The sequence below is a fragment of the Pseudophryne corroboree genome, chromosome 5, assembly GCF_028390025.1.
Source record: "Pseudophryne corroboree isolate aPseCor3 chromosome 5, aPseCor3.hap2, whole genome shotgun sequence".
NCBI lineage: Eukaryota > Metazoa > Chordata > Amphibia > Anura > Myobatrachidae > Pseudophryne > Pseudophryne corroboree.
The window spans coordinates 785,098,100-785,112,978 of record NC_086448.1 but is presented as its reverse complement, the minus strand read 5'-3'; the positions used below and the strand labels follow the sequence as shown (position 1 = coordinate 785,112,978).

Genomic DNA, 14,879 nt, shown 5'->3' with positions numbered 1-14,879 from the left:
CCGGCTCCTGCCACACCAAACAAAAAACTGAATTGCCTGAGCCAGGGGGCGGGAATATAGGGACGTGCCCGTTGCATTCTGGAAGGCCGAAAGCTTTGATCGTTTGGTGCCAATCCGCCGTCGCTACCTTATATCCAAATGTTATCCTGTGGACCCTGCAAGAGAAACCTTTTTTTTCTTCTTTTTTTTTTACATGAAGCTCTCTTCTAGGGAACGCTGGACTTAGCGGTAGGCATGCCGCAAACACATTCAGTGCAAACATGGGGCCTATTTCAGAGATGGACGTGGTCGCACGCACGTGCACTGACCACAGTGTGCGTCCTTGCACATTGCGGCCGCATCCAGGAAGTATGCGGCAGCAGTGATAGCGACAACGTTGATGGCTGGGGGCATCGCTGACTGAATAGCTGCTGTGGTCTTACTGCTGAGAACTGCACATCAGAAAAAGGTATATGGATGTCAGCCAGTGCCAAGAGCTGCAGCACACGTCTGCTCCAGGTATAGGGGTGGTTCTGGGGAGAAGGGGAGGTAGTTGGGGTCCTATTTCCTTTATGTATTATACAGTTTTCCTATTATAATTTTATAGATATGATATAATGTAGTGTCTCACCATCCTCTTCTCGTTGGACAGGAACACAGCGTAAAATTCTTCCAGAGGAAGCGGACTCTGATCTCGGATGTACTCGCAGAGCTTCCAGACATTCTCCTCACTGTCCAAACAATCACAGTGCACGTGTTACAGACATTTCTAACAAAAACATCCCAAATACTAAGGCAATGGGTCGGCTACTGAGTCACATGGTGCTGCGACCGTCTTCAGTGTCTGTGACTATGTACTAATGCCGGTATCAGCCCTTCCCCTGGCGTACAGCCGTGCGTCTGTGACTATGTGCTAATGCCGGTATCAGCCCTTCCCTCGGTGTATAGCCGTGCATCTGTAACTGTGTGCTAATGCCGTTATCAGCCCTTCCCCCGGTGTACAGCCGTGCGTCTGTGACTGTGTGCTAATGCCGGGATCAGCCCTTTCCCCGGTGTACAGCTGTGCGTCTGTGACTGTGTGCTAATGCCGGTATCAGCCCTTCCCCCGGTGTACAGCCGTGCGTCTGTGACTGTGTGCTAATGCTGGTTTCTCTAACGTCCTAGAGGATGCTGGGACTCCGTAAGGACCATGGGGATAGACGGGCTCCGCAGGAGACATGGACACGTTAAGAAAGACTTTTACTCTGTGTGTGCACTGGCTCCTCCCTCTATGCCCCTCCTCCATACTTCAGTTTGAGACTGTGCCCAGAGGAGATGGGTGCACTGCAGGGAGCTCTCCTGAGTTTCCTGCTAAGAAAGTAAATTTGTTAGGTTTTTTATTTTCAGGGAGCACTGCTGGCAACAGACTCCCTGCATTGAGGGACTGAGGAGAGAGAAGCAACCCTACTTCTCTGAGTTGCAAGGTCTTGTTTCTTAGGCTACTGGACACCATTAGCTCCAGAGGGATTGGAACACAGGTTCGACCTGGACGTTCGTCCCAGAGCCGCGCCGCCGTCCTCCTCACAGAGCCAGAAGAAAGAAGCCGGGTGAGTATGAGAAGAAAGAAGGCTTCAGAGGCGGCAGAAGACTTTGTGAGCTTCACTGAGGTAACGCACAGCACTGCAGCTGTGCGCAATTGCTCCCATACACCTCACACACTCCGGTCACTGTAAGGGTGCAGGGCGCAGGGGGGGCGCCCTGGGCAGCAATATAAACCTCTCCTATGGCAAACAGAGACATATACATGTACAGTTGGGCACTGTACATGTATATAAAAGAGCCCCCGCCATGTTTTACATATTTTGAGCGGGACAGAAGCCCGCCGCCGAGGGGGCGGGGCTTCTCCCTCAGCACTCACCAGCGCCATTTCTCTCCACAGCACAGCGCTGAGAGGAAGCTCCCCGGACTCTCCCCTGCTTACAGACGGTGACAGTGGGTTTTCAAGAGGGGGGGGGGGCACATAATTGGCGGTATACAGGTGTTTCAGCGCTATTGGAAGGAACATACTGTGTTTTTTTCCTGGGTTATAGCGCTGGGGTGCGTGCTGGCATACTCTCTCTCTCTCTGTCTCTCCAAAGGGCCTAGGGGGAACCTGTCTTCAGAAAAGAGATTCCCTGTGTGTGTGCAGTGTGTCGGTACGTGTGTGTCGACATGTTTGACGCTGAAGGCTCACCTAAGGAGGAGGGGGAGTGCATGAATGTCAGGTCGCCGTCGGCAGCGCCGACACCGGACTGGATGGAGATGTGGAATGTCTTGAGTGCTAATGTAAATTTATTACATAAGAGATTAGACAAAGCTGAGGCCAGGGAACAGGCAGGTAGTCAGACCATGCCTGTCCCAGTGGCACCGGGACCTTCTGGGTCTCAGAAGCGCACATTATCCCAAATCACTGACACAGATACCGACACGGATTCAGATTCCAGTGTCGATTACGAGGATGCAAAACTACAGCCAAAAGTGGCTAAAGGTATTCGTTATATGATTATTGCTATAAAAGACGTTTTGCATATCACTGAGGAACCCCGTGTCCCGGACACAAGGGTACACATGTATAAAGAGAAAAAACCTGAGGTCACCTTTCCGTCCTCATATGAGCTAAGCTAATTGTGCGAAAAGGCTTGGGAATCTCCAGACAGGAGACTACAAGTTCCCAAAAGGATTCTTATGGCGTATCCCTTCCCACAAAAGGACAGGATACGATGGGAATCTTCGCCTAAAGTAGACAAAGCGTTGACACGCTTATCCAAGAAGGTGGCACTGCCTTCCCAGGATACTGCTACCCTCAAAGATGCTGCTGATCGCAAGCAGGAAGTTACCATGAAGTCCATTTACACGCATTCTGGTGCTATTATTAGGCCAGCTATGGCATCGGCCTGGGTTTGTAGTGCTGTCGCAGCATGGACTGATTCCCTATCAGTAGAGATTGAAACTCTGGATAAGGATACCATTTTAATGACCCTAGGGCATATAAAAGATGCTGCGTTATATATGAGGGAGGCTCAAAGAGACATTTGTTTACTAAGCTCTAGAATAAATGCTATGTCTATTTCTGCTAGGCGGCTCTTGTGGACCCGGCAGTGGACAGGGGATGCCGACTCAAAACGGCATATGGAGTCGTTGCCTTACAAGGGGGAAGAGTTGTTTGGAGAAGGCCTCTCGGACCTTGGCCCTCATTCCGAGTTGTTCGCTCGTTATTTTCCTTTGCATCGGTGCGATTTTCCGCTAACTGCGCATGCGCAATGTTCGCACTGCGGCTGCGCCAAGTAAATTTGCTAAGAAGTTTGGTATTTTACTCACGGTATTACAAGGTTTTTTCTTCGTTCTGGTGATCGGAGTGTGATTGACAGGAAGTGGGTGTTTCTGGGCGGAAACTGACCGTTTTATGGGTGTGTGTGAAAAAACGCTGCTGTTTCTGGGGAAAACGCGGGAGTGGCTGGAGAAACGGGGGAGTGCCTGGGCGAACGCTGGGTGTGTTTGTGACGTCAAACCACGAACGAAACTGACTGAACTGATTGCAGTGGCAGAGTAAGTCTCGAGCTACTCAGAAACTGATTGATGGACAACAGATCTAGACAGACGTCACAGGTCTGTTAATCCGGCGCTAATTATAAAAAATAAACATCAAAAATCAACATAAATATAAATGTGAATTGGCAGCTGAGTAAAAGCAACTTGCTAGGTTGCTTGTGATTATAACAAATAAACAGAAAAAAAGATTACTCTGCGCCAAAAAACACTTTATAAAACCAGTGTGCAGTCTGTCATGTGTAGTAATTGACTCAGTACAACTTTAATTGTAAATACCTAGTGTTCACTCTAGGTGTCTTTCACAGGGCGCTGCGCCCTGCCCCTTTTTTAGACACCTGAATGCCGCCCTGCCCATTTGTGTGCGCCCTCCCGCCCCGCACTTTGCTGCCCGCCGGACCCCGCCAAGCCACCGGACACATTACTGCAGTAATCCAGTGTGCTTAATCACAGTCACACTGTCTCCCTGCATGAGAGACAGAGACCTCCGCGGCCCGCCCCGTCTGTACCGCCCCATCTGTCCCGCCCACCTCGTCCGTCCCGCCCGCCCACCTCGTCCGTCCTTAGTTGTCAGCCGCCGCATCTCCCCTCCTCTGCGAGAGACAGGAGGGCTGGGTTTGCCTCTCCCGCCGAGGCAAACCCAGCCCTCCCTCCTCTCTGTGTGCATGGCCAGACACCCGCGGGCAGCCCCCATCTCCCACCAGCCAGTGCCACTGGCCAGCGTACCCATCTACCGGAGTGTGACCCTCAGCTGCCAGAGTGTGAGTAAGTAGATACACACAAAGTAATGAACATGTATTTTAATGCATTGCCATATCCTGCCCCCACCCCCTGCATGTGACCCCATTTACCCCCAGCCTTTGTGTGTGGCACACTTTACCCCCCTCACCCTGGTTTGTGCGCCCCCCCCCCCCCCCGTGTGTGTGACACCTTGTGCCCTCCTGCCCCCCCCAACCCCCTGTGTGTGGCCCCACTACCCCTTGTCTTATGTGTGTGCGGAACCATCTACCCCCCCCCCCTCCTCCTCCAATGTGTCTCAGTGCTTTCTACCTGGTGCAATGTTTCTCGGTGCTCTCTACCTGGTGCAATGTTTCTCGGTGCTCTCTACCTGGTGCAATGTTTCTCGGTGCTCTCTACCTGGTGCAATGTTTCTCGGTGCTCTCTACCTGGTGCAATGTTTCTCGGTGCTCTCTACCTGGTGCAATGTTTCTCGGTGCTCTCTACCTGGTGCAATGTTTCTCGGTGCTCTCTACCTGGTGCAATGTTTCTCAGTGCTCTCTACCTGGTGCAATGTTTCTCAGTGCTCTCTACCTGGTGCAATGTTTCTCGGTGCTCTCTACCTGGTGCAATGTTTCTCGGTGCTCTCTACCTGGTGCAATGTTTCTCGGTGCTCTCTACCTGGTGCAATGTTTCTCGGTGCTCTCTACCTGGTGCAATGTTTCTCAGTGCTCTCTACCTGGTGCAATGTTTCTCGGTGCTCTCTACCTGGTGCAGTGTGTCTCAGTGCTCTCTACCTGGTGCAGTGTGTCTCAGTGCTCTCTACCTGGTGCAGTGTGTCTCAGTGCTCTCTACCTGGTGCAGTGTGTCTCAGTGCTCTCTACCTGGCGCAATGTGTATAACGTGCTCTGCCTGGCGCAAAGTGTAGAATGTGCTCTGCCTGGCGCAATATGTATAACGTGCTCTACCTGTCGCAGTGTGTATAGGAGGTTCTACCTGGTGCAGTGTGTATTAGCTGCACTATTGTGTGGTGTAATGTGAATTGCCACTATTATGTGGCCATGCCCCTAACCCCACGAAAAACAACGCCCCTAAATTTTCGCCTTTGGCGCGCACTGCCCATTCTTTATCATGTGGGAATGGGAGGACCAAGCATTATAGTATGTACCTAATTTTGCCCTTCTAATTGAAAAATGTGCCCTCCCGAACGAAAAATGTGCCCTCCCGAATGAAAAAAAATAAGAATTTACTTACCGATAATTCTATTTCTCGGAGTCCGTAGTGGATGCTGGGGTTCCTGAAAGGACCATGGGGGATAGCGGCTCCGCAGGAGACAGGGCACAAAAGTAAAGCTTTTACAGGTCAGGTGGTGTGTACTGGCTCCTCCCCCTATGACCCTCCTCCAGACTCCAGTTAGGTACTGTGCCCGGACGAGCGTACACAATAAGGGAGGATTTTGAATCCCGGGTAAGACTCATACCAGCCACACCAATCACACCGTACAACTTGTGATCTAAACCCAGTTAACAGTATGATAACAGAGGAGCCTCTGAAAGATGGCTTCCTAAACAATAACCCGAATTAGTTAACAATAACTATGTACAAGTATTGCAGATAATCCGCACTTGGGATGGGCGCCCAGCATCCACTACGGACTCCGAGAAATAGAATTATCGGTAAGTAAATTCTTATTTTCTCTATCGTCCTAAGTGGATGCTGGGGTTCCTGAAAGGACCATGGGGATTATACCAAAGCTCCCAAACGGGCGGGAGAGTGCGGATGACTCTGCAGCACCGAATGAGAGAACTCCAGGTCCTCCTTTGCCAGGGTATCAAATTTGTAAAAATTTACAAACGTGTTCTCCCCTGACCACGTAGCTGCTCGGCAGAGTTGTAATGCCGAGACCCCTCGGGCAGCCGCCCAAGATGAGCCCACCTTCCTTGCGGAATGGGCCTTAACAGATTTAGGCTGTGGCAGGCCTGCCACAGAATGTACAAGTTGAATTTTGTTACAAAACCAACGAGCAATCGACTGCTTAGAAGCAGGTGCACCCAACTTGTTGGGTGCATACAGTATAAACAGCGAGTCAGATTTTCTGACTCCAGCCGTCCTTTAAATGTATATTTTTTAAGGCTCTGACAACGTCCAACAACTTGGAGTCCTTCAAGTCGTCTGTAGCCGCAGGCACTACAATAGGCTGGTTCAGGTGAAACGCTGATACCACCTTAGGGAGAAAATGCGGACGCGTCCGCAGCTCTGCCCTATGTCGAATGGAAAATTAAATAAGGGCTTTTATAAGACAAAGCCGCCAGTTCAGATACTCTCCCGGCCGAAGCCAGGGCCAGTAACATAGTCACTTTCCATGTGAGATATTTCAAATCCACATTCTTTAGTGGTTCAAACCAATTGGATTTGAGGAAATCTAAAACTACATTTAGATCCCACGGTGCCACCTTAGGCACCACAGGAGGCTGTATATGCAGTACTCCTTTGATAAAAATCTGGACCTCAGGGACTGAGGCCAATTCTTTGTGGAAGAATATTGATAGGGCCGAAATTTGAACCTTAATAGATCCCAATTTGAGACCCATAGACAATCCTGATTGCAGGAAATGTAGGAAAACGACCCAGTTGAAATTCCTCCATCGGAGCACTCCGCTGCTCGCACCACGCAACATATTTTCGCCAAATACGGCGATAATGCTTCGCGGTGACTTCCTTCCTTGCCTTTATCAAGGTAGGAATGACTTCTTCTGGAATGCCTTTTCCTTTTAGGATCTGGCATTCAACGCCATGCCGTCAAACGCAGCCGCGGTAAGTCTTGAAAAAGACAAGGACCCTGCTGAAGCAGGTCCCTTCTCAGAAGTAGAGGCCACGGATCGTCCGTGACCATCTCTTGAAGTTCCGGGTACCAAGTCCTTCTTGGCCAATCCGGAGCCACTAGTCTTACTCCTCTTTGCCGTATAATCCTCAATACCTTTGGTATGAGAGGCAGAGGAGGAAACACATATACCGACTGGTACACCCAAGGTGTTACCAGCGCGTCCACAGCTATTGCCTGCGGATCTCTTGACCTGGCGCAATACCTGTCCAGTGTTTTGTTGAGGCGAGACGCCATCATGTCCACCATTGGTTTTACCCAACGGTTTAATAGCATGTGGAAAACTTCTGGATGAAGTCCCCACTCTCCCGGGTGAAGGTCGTGTCTGCTGAGGAAGTCTGCTTCCCAGTTGTCCACGCCCGGGATGAATACTGCTGACAGTGCTATCACGTGATTCTCCGCCCAGCGAAGGATCCTGGCAGCTTCTGCCATTGCCCTCCTGCTTCTTGTGCCGCCCTGTCTGTTTACATGGGCGACTGCCGTGATGTTGTCCGACTGGATCAACACCGGTCTTCCTTGAAGCAGAGGTTCCGCCTGGCTTAGAGCATTGTAGATTGCTCTTAGTTCCAGAATGCTTATGTGAAGAGACTTTTTCAGGCTCGACCACACTCCCTGGAAATTTCTTCCCTGTGTGACTGCTCCCCAGCCTCTCAGGCTGGCATCCGTGGTCACCAGGATCCAATCCTGTATGCCGAATCTGCGGCCCTCCAATAGATGAGCCTCCTGCAACCACCACAGAAGGGATACCCTTGTCCTCGGCGACAGGGTTATCCGCAGGTGCATCTGAAGATGCGACCCTGACCATTTATCCAACAGATCCCTTTGCATGGAATCTGCCGAAAGGGATTGCTTCGTAAGAAGCTACCATTTTTTCCCAGGACTCTTGTGCATTGATGTACAGACACCTTTCCTGGTTTTAGGAGGTTCCTGACCAGGTCAGATAACTCCTTGGCTTTTTCTTCGGGAAGAAAAACCTTTTTCTGAACTGTATCCAGAATCATCCCCAGGAACAGCAGACGAGTTGTCGGCATTAATTGGGATTTTGGAATATTCAGAATCCATCCGTGCTGCTTTAGCACCTCTTGAGATAGTGCTAAACCCATCTCTAGCTGTTCTCTGGACCTTGCCCTTATTAGGAGATCGTCCAAGTATGGGATAATTAATACGCCTTTTCTTCGAAGAAGAAATATTATCTCGGCCATTACCTTTGTAAAGACCCGAGGTGCCGTGGACAAACCAAACGGCAGCGTCTGAAACTGATAGTGACAGTTTTGTACAACGAACCTGAGGTACCCCTGGTGTGAGGGGTAATTGGAACGTGGAGATACGCATCCTTGATGTCCAAGGATACCATAAAGTCCCCTTCTTCCAGGTTCGCTATCACTGCTCTGAGTGACTCCATCTTGAACTTGAACTTCTTTATGTATAGGTTCAAGGACTTCAGATTTAGAATAGGCCTTACCGAGCCATCCGGCTTCGGTACCACAAATAGAGTGGAATAATACCCCTTCCCTTGTTGTAGAAGAGGTACCTTGACTATCACCTGCTGAGAATACAGCTTGTGAATGGCTTCCAAAACCGTCTCCCTTTCTGAGGGGGACGTTGGTAAAGCAGACTTCAGGAAACGGCGAGGTGGCTCTGTCTCTAATTTCAACCTGTACCCCTGAGATATTATCTGCAGGATCCAGGGATTTACCTGCGAGTGAGCCCACTGCGCGCTGTAATTTTTGAGACGACCGCCTACCGCCCCCGAGTCCGCTTGCGAAGCCCCAGCGTCATGCTGAGGCTTTTGTAGAAGCCGGGGAGGGCTTCTGTTCCTGGGAAGGAGCTGCCTGTTGCTGTCTCTTCCCTCGTCCTCTGCCTCGTGGCAGATATGAATAGCCCTTTGCTCTCTTATTTTTAAAGGAACGAAAGGGCTGCGGTTGAAAGGTCGGTGCCTTTTTCTGTTGGGGAGTGACTTGAGGTAGAAAGGTGGATTTCCCGGCCGTAGCCGTGGCCACCAAATCCGATAGACCGACCTCAAATAACTCCTCTACGCATCGCCTGTCCACTGTCGTGTCCATAAAGCTCTTCTGGCCGAAATGGACATAGCACTTACCCGTGATGCCAGTGTGCAGATATCTCTCTGTGCATCACGCATATAAAGAAATGCATCCTTTATTTGTTCTAACGACAGTAAAATATTGTCCCTGTCCAGGGTATCAATATTTTCGATCAGGGACTCTGACCAAACTACCCCAGCACTGCACATCCAGGCAGTCGCAATAGCTGGTCGTAGTATAACACCTGCATGTGTGTATATACCTTTTTGGATATTTTCCATCCTCCTATCTGATGGATCTTTAAGTGCGTCCGTCTCAGGAGAGGGTAACGCCACTTGATTTGATAAGCGTGTTAGCGCTTTGTCCACCCTAGGAGGTGTTTCCCAGCGCTCCCTAACCTCTGGCGGGAAAGGGTATAAAGCCAATAACTTCTTTGAAATTAGCAGTTTTTTATCGGGGCACCCCACGCTTCATCACACACGTCATTTAATTTTTCTGATTCGGTAAAAACTACTGGTAGTTTTTTCACACCCCACATAATACCCTGTTTCGTGGTACCTGTAGTATCAGCTAAATGTAACATCTCCTTTATTGCCAAAATCATATAACGTGTGGCCCTACTGGAAAATACGGTTGATTCGTCACCTTCACCACCGGAATCAGTGCCTGTGTCTGGGTCTGTGTCGACCGACTGAGGCAAGGGACGTTTTACAGCCCCTGACGGTGTTTGAGGCGCCTGGACAGACACTAATTGAGTGTCCGGCCGCCTCATGTCGGCAAACGACTGCTTAAGCGAGTTGACGCTATCCCGTAATTCCACAAATAAAGGCATCCATTCTGGTGTCGACCCCCTAGGAGGTGACATCCTCATATTTGGCAATTGCTCCGCCTCCACACCAATAACGTCCTCATACATGTCGACACACACGTACCGACACACAGCAGACACACAGGGAATGCTCTATACGAAGACAGGACCCACTAGCCCTTTGGGGAGACAGAGGGAGAGTCTGCCAGCACACACCAAAAAACGCTATATATGACAGGGATAGCCTTATGATTAAGTGCTCCCTTATAGCTGCTTTTATATTAATATATTGCCATTTATTCTGCCCCCCCTCTCTGTTATACCCTGTTTCTGTAGTGCAGTGCAGGGGAGAGACCTGGGAGCCTTCCTGACCAGCGGAGCTGTGACAGAAAATGGCGCCGTGTGCTGAGGAGATAGGCCCCGCCCCTTTTTCGGCGGGCTCGTCTCCCGCTATTTAGTACATTTAGGCAGGGGTAAATATCTCCATATAGCCTCTGGGGCTATATGTGAGGTATTTTTAGCCTTTTTAAAGGTTTTCATTTGCCTCCCAGGGCGCCCCCCCCCAGCGCCCTGCACCCTCAGTGACTGCCGTGTGAAGTGTGCTGAGAGGAAAATGGCGCACAGCTGCAGTGCTGTGCGCTACCTTAAGAAGACTGCAGGAGTCTTCAGCCGCCGATTCTGGACCTCTTCTTGCTTCAGCATCTGTGAGGGGGCCGGCGGCGTGGCTCCGGTGACCATCCAGGCTGTACCTGTGATCGTCCCTCTGGAGCTTCATGTCCAGTAGCCAAGAAGCCAATCCATCCTGCACGCAGGTGAGTTCACTTCTTCTCCCCTCTGTCCCTCGTTGCAGTGATCCTGTTGCCAGCAGGAATCACTGTAAAATAAAAAACCTAAGCTAAACTCTCTAAGCAGCTCTTTATGAGAGCCACCTAGAATTGCACCCTTCTCGGCCGGGCACAAAAATCTAACTGGAGTCTGGAGGAGGGTCATAGGGGGAGGAGCCAGTACACACCACCTGACCTGTAAAAGCTTTACTTTTGTGCCCTGTCTCCTGCGGAGCCGCTATCCCCCATGGTCCTTTCAGGAACCCCAGCATCCACTTAGGACGATAGAGAAATGTGTCCTACCCGTGATCAGCACCCTGCCCTAAAAAATTCCTAGAGTGAACACTAAATACCCACTTTTATATTCGGTCTATTAAAATTAGCAACATGAAACACATATACATAACATGAACTTTGTAGCAATAAATTACTCTCTATGCAAGCAGTGTAGATAGTATACAATGTATTTAAAAATAACTTGTTGGCTCTATTTGGTTAAAGTTAAATCACTAAACACTGGCGTCCCAGTGTTAAGTTAAATTAAATGAAAAAAAGTCCCGCAAATATAATAATGCAGTCTCTTGGTAAATGACTTACAAAAATTGCAATGAATAGTTACCCATGTGCTGGTTCCTGGAATGATTAGATAACAGGGTCCGTTTTGTAAAATATTGCACATGTGTAGGTAATCAGTGTGGAATTGAGTTACCGTTCCAATAGCAAAAGCTCACCCTGATTAAAGACTTTGTCGGGAGGCTTCTATAATTGATTCCACATCACGGGCAATAAACCCCACTGCGGAGGACAAAGGTAGATACCCGATATGAGCAGGTGGAATCTTAGATATGGTTGAAGCAGCTACGAACAGCCGTGAGCAGCGATCAGCTGGTACCCGCCGGCTTTGAAGACAGTGGTGAGCCTTTAACGGTAAATGTTGCAAAATGCCGCCGGCTGTGAACACCAGTCTGCAGCCTCTAAGGATGTTGTCAGTGGGTAGTCGCCGGCTGGAGCGCCCGGCGTGCAGCGTGCAAGGATATACTGCGGCTGAGAGAAGCAGTAGGTCCGTTCTCCGGTCAAATTGAGCCAAACAGAAACCAACGTGGAGTGGGCGTCAACGCGTTTCGTCTCCTAGGCAACAGGAGACTTCCTCAAGACGGATACCTCCCCTCTCAATGATACTGAATTTATACTTGTCTAATAACTATTGGCAACTGCTGTGCCAATTTAGTAGATACTATCACTAATTTAGTGTGTTTATAAATAATCAGTGGAAAAGTATAAATACATCAACATGACCAATTATAAAGGCCAAATTTTCATGCGATTAGACATATAATAAACACATATAAAAAAAGATTGTACTGAGTCAATCGGCCGAAATAGTTAAATATTATACAGTGTAAAACTATCAGTTAATTAGATCTACTTCACTTGTTTTATCAATTAATCAGACATAAAGCCTGTTCTACGTTCTTGGATTGTCTAATTACCTTAATGTTAAACATAAGTAGATTCATAAAAAGAGACTTTTTTTAAAAAAAAGTATACTATTACAACATAACACCCATAGATGCATTCTAAACTTGTACACTTTACTATAAAAGATAAATTATACATAGATTATAAGGCTAACATATACCATACATGAAATAAGGGAATATAGACCAAATTATTGATATTAAAAAGAAAAAGGTTTAAAGGATTGTTTTTTGAGAAAATTATCTGCCAATGACTTGGTGATAATCTCCTTAATTAGTACCATAATTACAACCGAAAAAGGCTTTTATGTATAAGTACACAAACATCATATATAAAATAAAAAAATATTAATAATGATGAATAGATATTAAAAATCAAAATAGAAATAAAAATAAAAATGAAGGTATATAAAAAAAAATCAAAATAGATCCAAAATAACAATAAAAATAAAAAGTGAAAATAAAATTAAAAATTTGAATAAAAAAATAACAATAAAAATAATACTAATAGAAAGATTTAAAGTATAATTAATACTAAAGCAGATGTAAAAATACTTATAGCTTTCCATTAATTTTTGTATAATAAAGAGATGACTAAACTAAACAACTTAACTTACTGATAGAGAAAGTTCATGTTATGTATATGTGTGTTTCATGTTGCTAATTTTAATAGACCGAATATAAAAGTGGTTATTTACAATTGAAGTTGTACTGAGTCAATTACTACACATGACAGACTGCACACTGGTTTTATAAAGTGTTTTTTGGCGCAGACTACTCAAACTGCTAAGAAATTTCTATTCGCAATTTTGCAAATCTTTCGTTCGCAATTCTGCTAAGCTAAGATTCACTCCCAGAGGGCTGCGGCTTAGCGTGTACTGCTGCGAAAAGCGGCTAGCGAGCGAACAACTCGGAATGAGGACCCTTGTCTCTACTGCTACAGCAGGTGAATCTAATTTTTTGCCTTATGTTCCCCCGCAACCTAAGAAGGCGCCTCATTATCAAATGCAGTCCTTTCGTTCAAATAAAGGCAAAAAGGTACGGGGATCGTCCTTTCTTGTCAGAGGCAAGGGCAAGAAGCTGCACACAGCTAGTTCCCAGGAGCAGAAGTCCTCCCCTGCGTCGGCAAAATCCACCGTATGACGCTGGGGCTTCCCTGGTGGAGTCAGCTCAAGTGGGGGCACGTCTTCGATTTTTCAGCCACATCTGGGTTCACTCATGGGTGGATCCCTGGGCACTAAAGATTGTTTCTCAGGGATACAGGCTGGAATTCGAAGAGGTGCCTTCTCGCCGGTTTTTCAAGTCGGCTCTGCCAGCTTCTCCTTCAGAGAGGGAGTTAGTGTTAAATGCAATTCAAAAATTGTATCTTCAACAGGTGATAGTCAAGGTTCCCCTTCTGCAACAAGGAAAGGGGTATTACTCAACCCTGTTTGTGGTACCAAAACCGGACGGTTCGGTCAGACCCATTTTGAATTTAAAATCCCTGAACCTGTACTTAAAAAAGTTCAAGTTCAAGATGGAATCGCTCAGAGCGGTCATCGCCAGCCTGGAAGGGGGGGATTGGATGGTTTCCCTAGACATAAAGGATGCATACCTTCATGTTCCGATATTTCCTCCTCATCAGGCGTTCCTGAGATTTGCGGTACAGGACTGTCATTACCAATTTCAGACGTTGCCGTTTGGGCTTTCCACGGCCCCGAGGATTTTTACCAAGGTAATGGCGGAAATGATGGTGCTCCTGCGCAAGCAGGGTGTCACAATTATCCCATACTTGGACGATCTCCTCATAAAGGCGAGATCTCGAGAGAAGTTACTGGACAGCGTATCACTGTCTGTGAAGATGTTACAGCAACACGGCTGGATTCTCAATATTCCGAAGTCACAGCTGGTTCCTACAACGTGTCTGACCTTTTTGGGCCTGATTCTGGACACAGACCAGAAAAAGGTTTTTCTTCCGATGGAAAAGGCTCAGGAGCTCATAGCTCTGGTCAAGAACCTATTAAAGCCAAAAAAAAAAAAAAAAAGGTTTCAGTGCATCACTGCACACGTGTCCTGGGGAAGATGGTGGCATCTTTCGAGGCCATCCCCTTCGGCAGGTTCCATGCGAGGACTTTTCAATGGGACCTACTGGACAAGTGGTCCGGGTCTCATTTACAAATGCATCAAAGGATCACCGTCTCCCAGAGCCAGGGTATCTCTCCTATGGTGGCTACACAGTGCTCACCTCCTAAAGGGCCGCCGGTTCGGCATTCAGGACTGGATCCTGGTGACCACGGACGCAAGCCTCCGAGGTTGGGGAGCAGTCACACTGGGAAGAAATTTCCAAGGTCCCTGGTCAAGTCTAGAGACTTGTCTCCACATCAACGTCCTGGAGTTGAGGGCCATATACAACGCCCTACATCAAGCGGAGGCATTACTTCGCAACAAGCCAGTTCTGATTCAGTCGGACAATGTCACAGCAGTGGCTCATGTAAACTGCCAAGGCGGCACCAGGAGCAGGGTGGCAATGGCAGAAGCCACCAGGATTCTTCGCTGGGCGGAAGGTCATGTAAGCGCACTGTCAGTAGTGTTCATTCCGGGAGTGGA

The 14,879-nt window shown here is 48.1% G+C and overlaps 1 protein-coding gene across 5 annotated transcripts in view; it reads right to left on the bottom strand.

The window, feature by feature from the left end:
- The window catches only part of NTAQ1 (N-terminal glutamine amidase 1), a 159,843-nt gene that overhangs the window by 139,695 nt on the left and 5,269 nt on the right, over window positions 1–14,879 (bottom strand). For all 5 annotated transcript variants that reach the window (XM_063924389.1, XM_063924393.1, XM_063924391.1 and 2 more), the window contains exon 2: window positions 611–710. In XM_063924389.1, coding sequence (XP_063780459.1) covers window positions 611–710 — 100 coding nt within the window. The remainder of the gene's footprint in view (window positions 1–610; window positions 711–14,879) is intronic.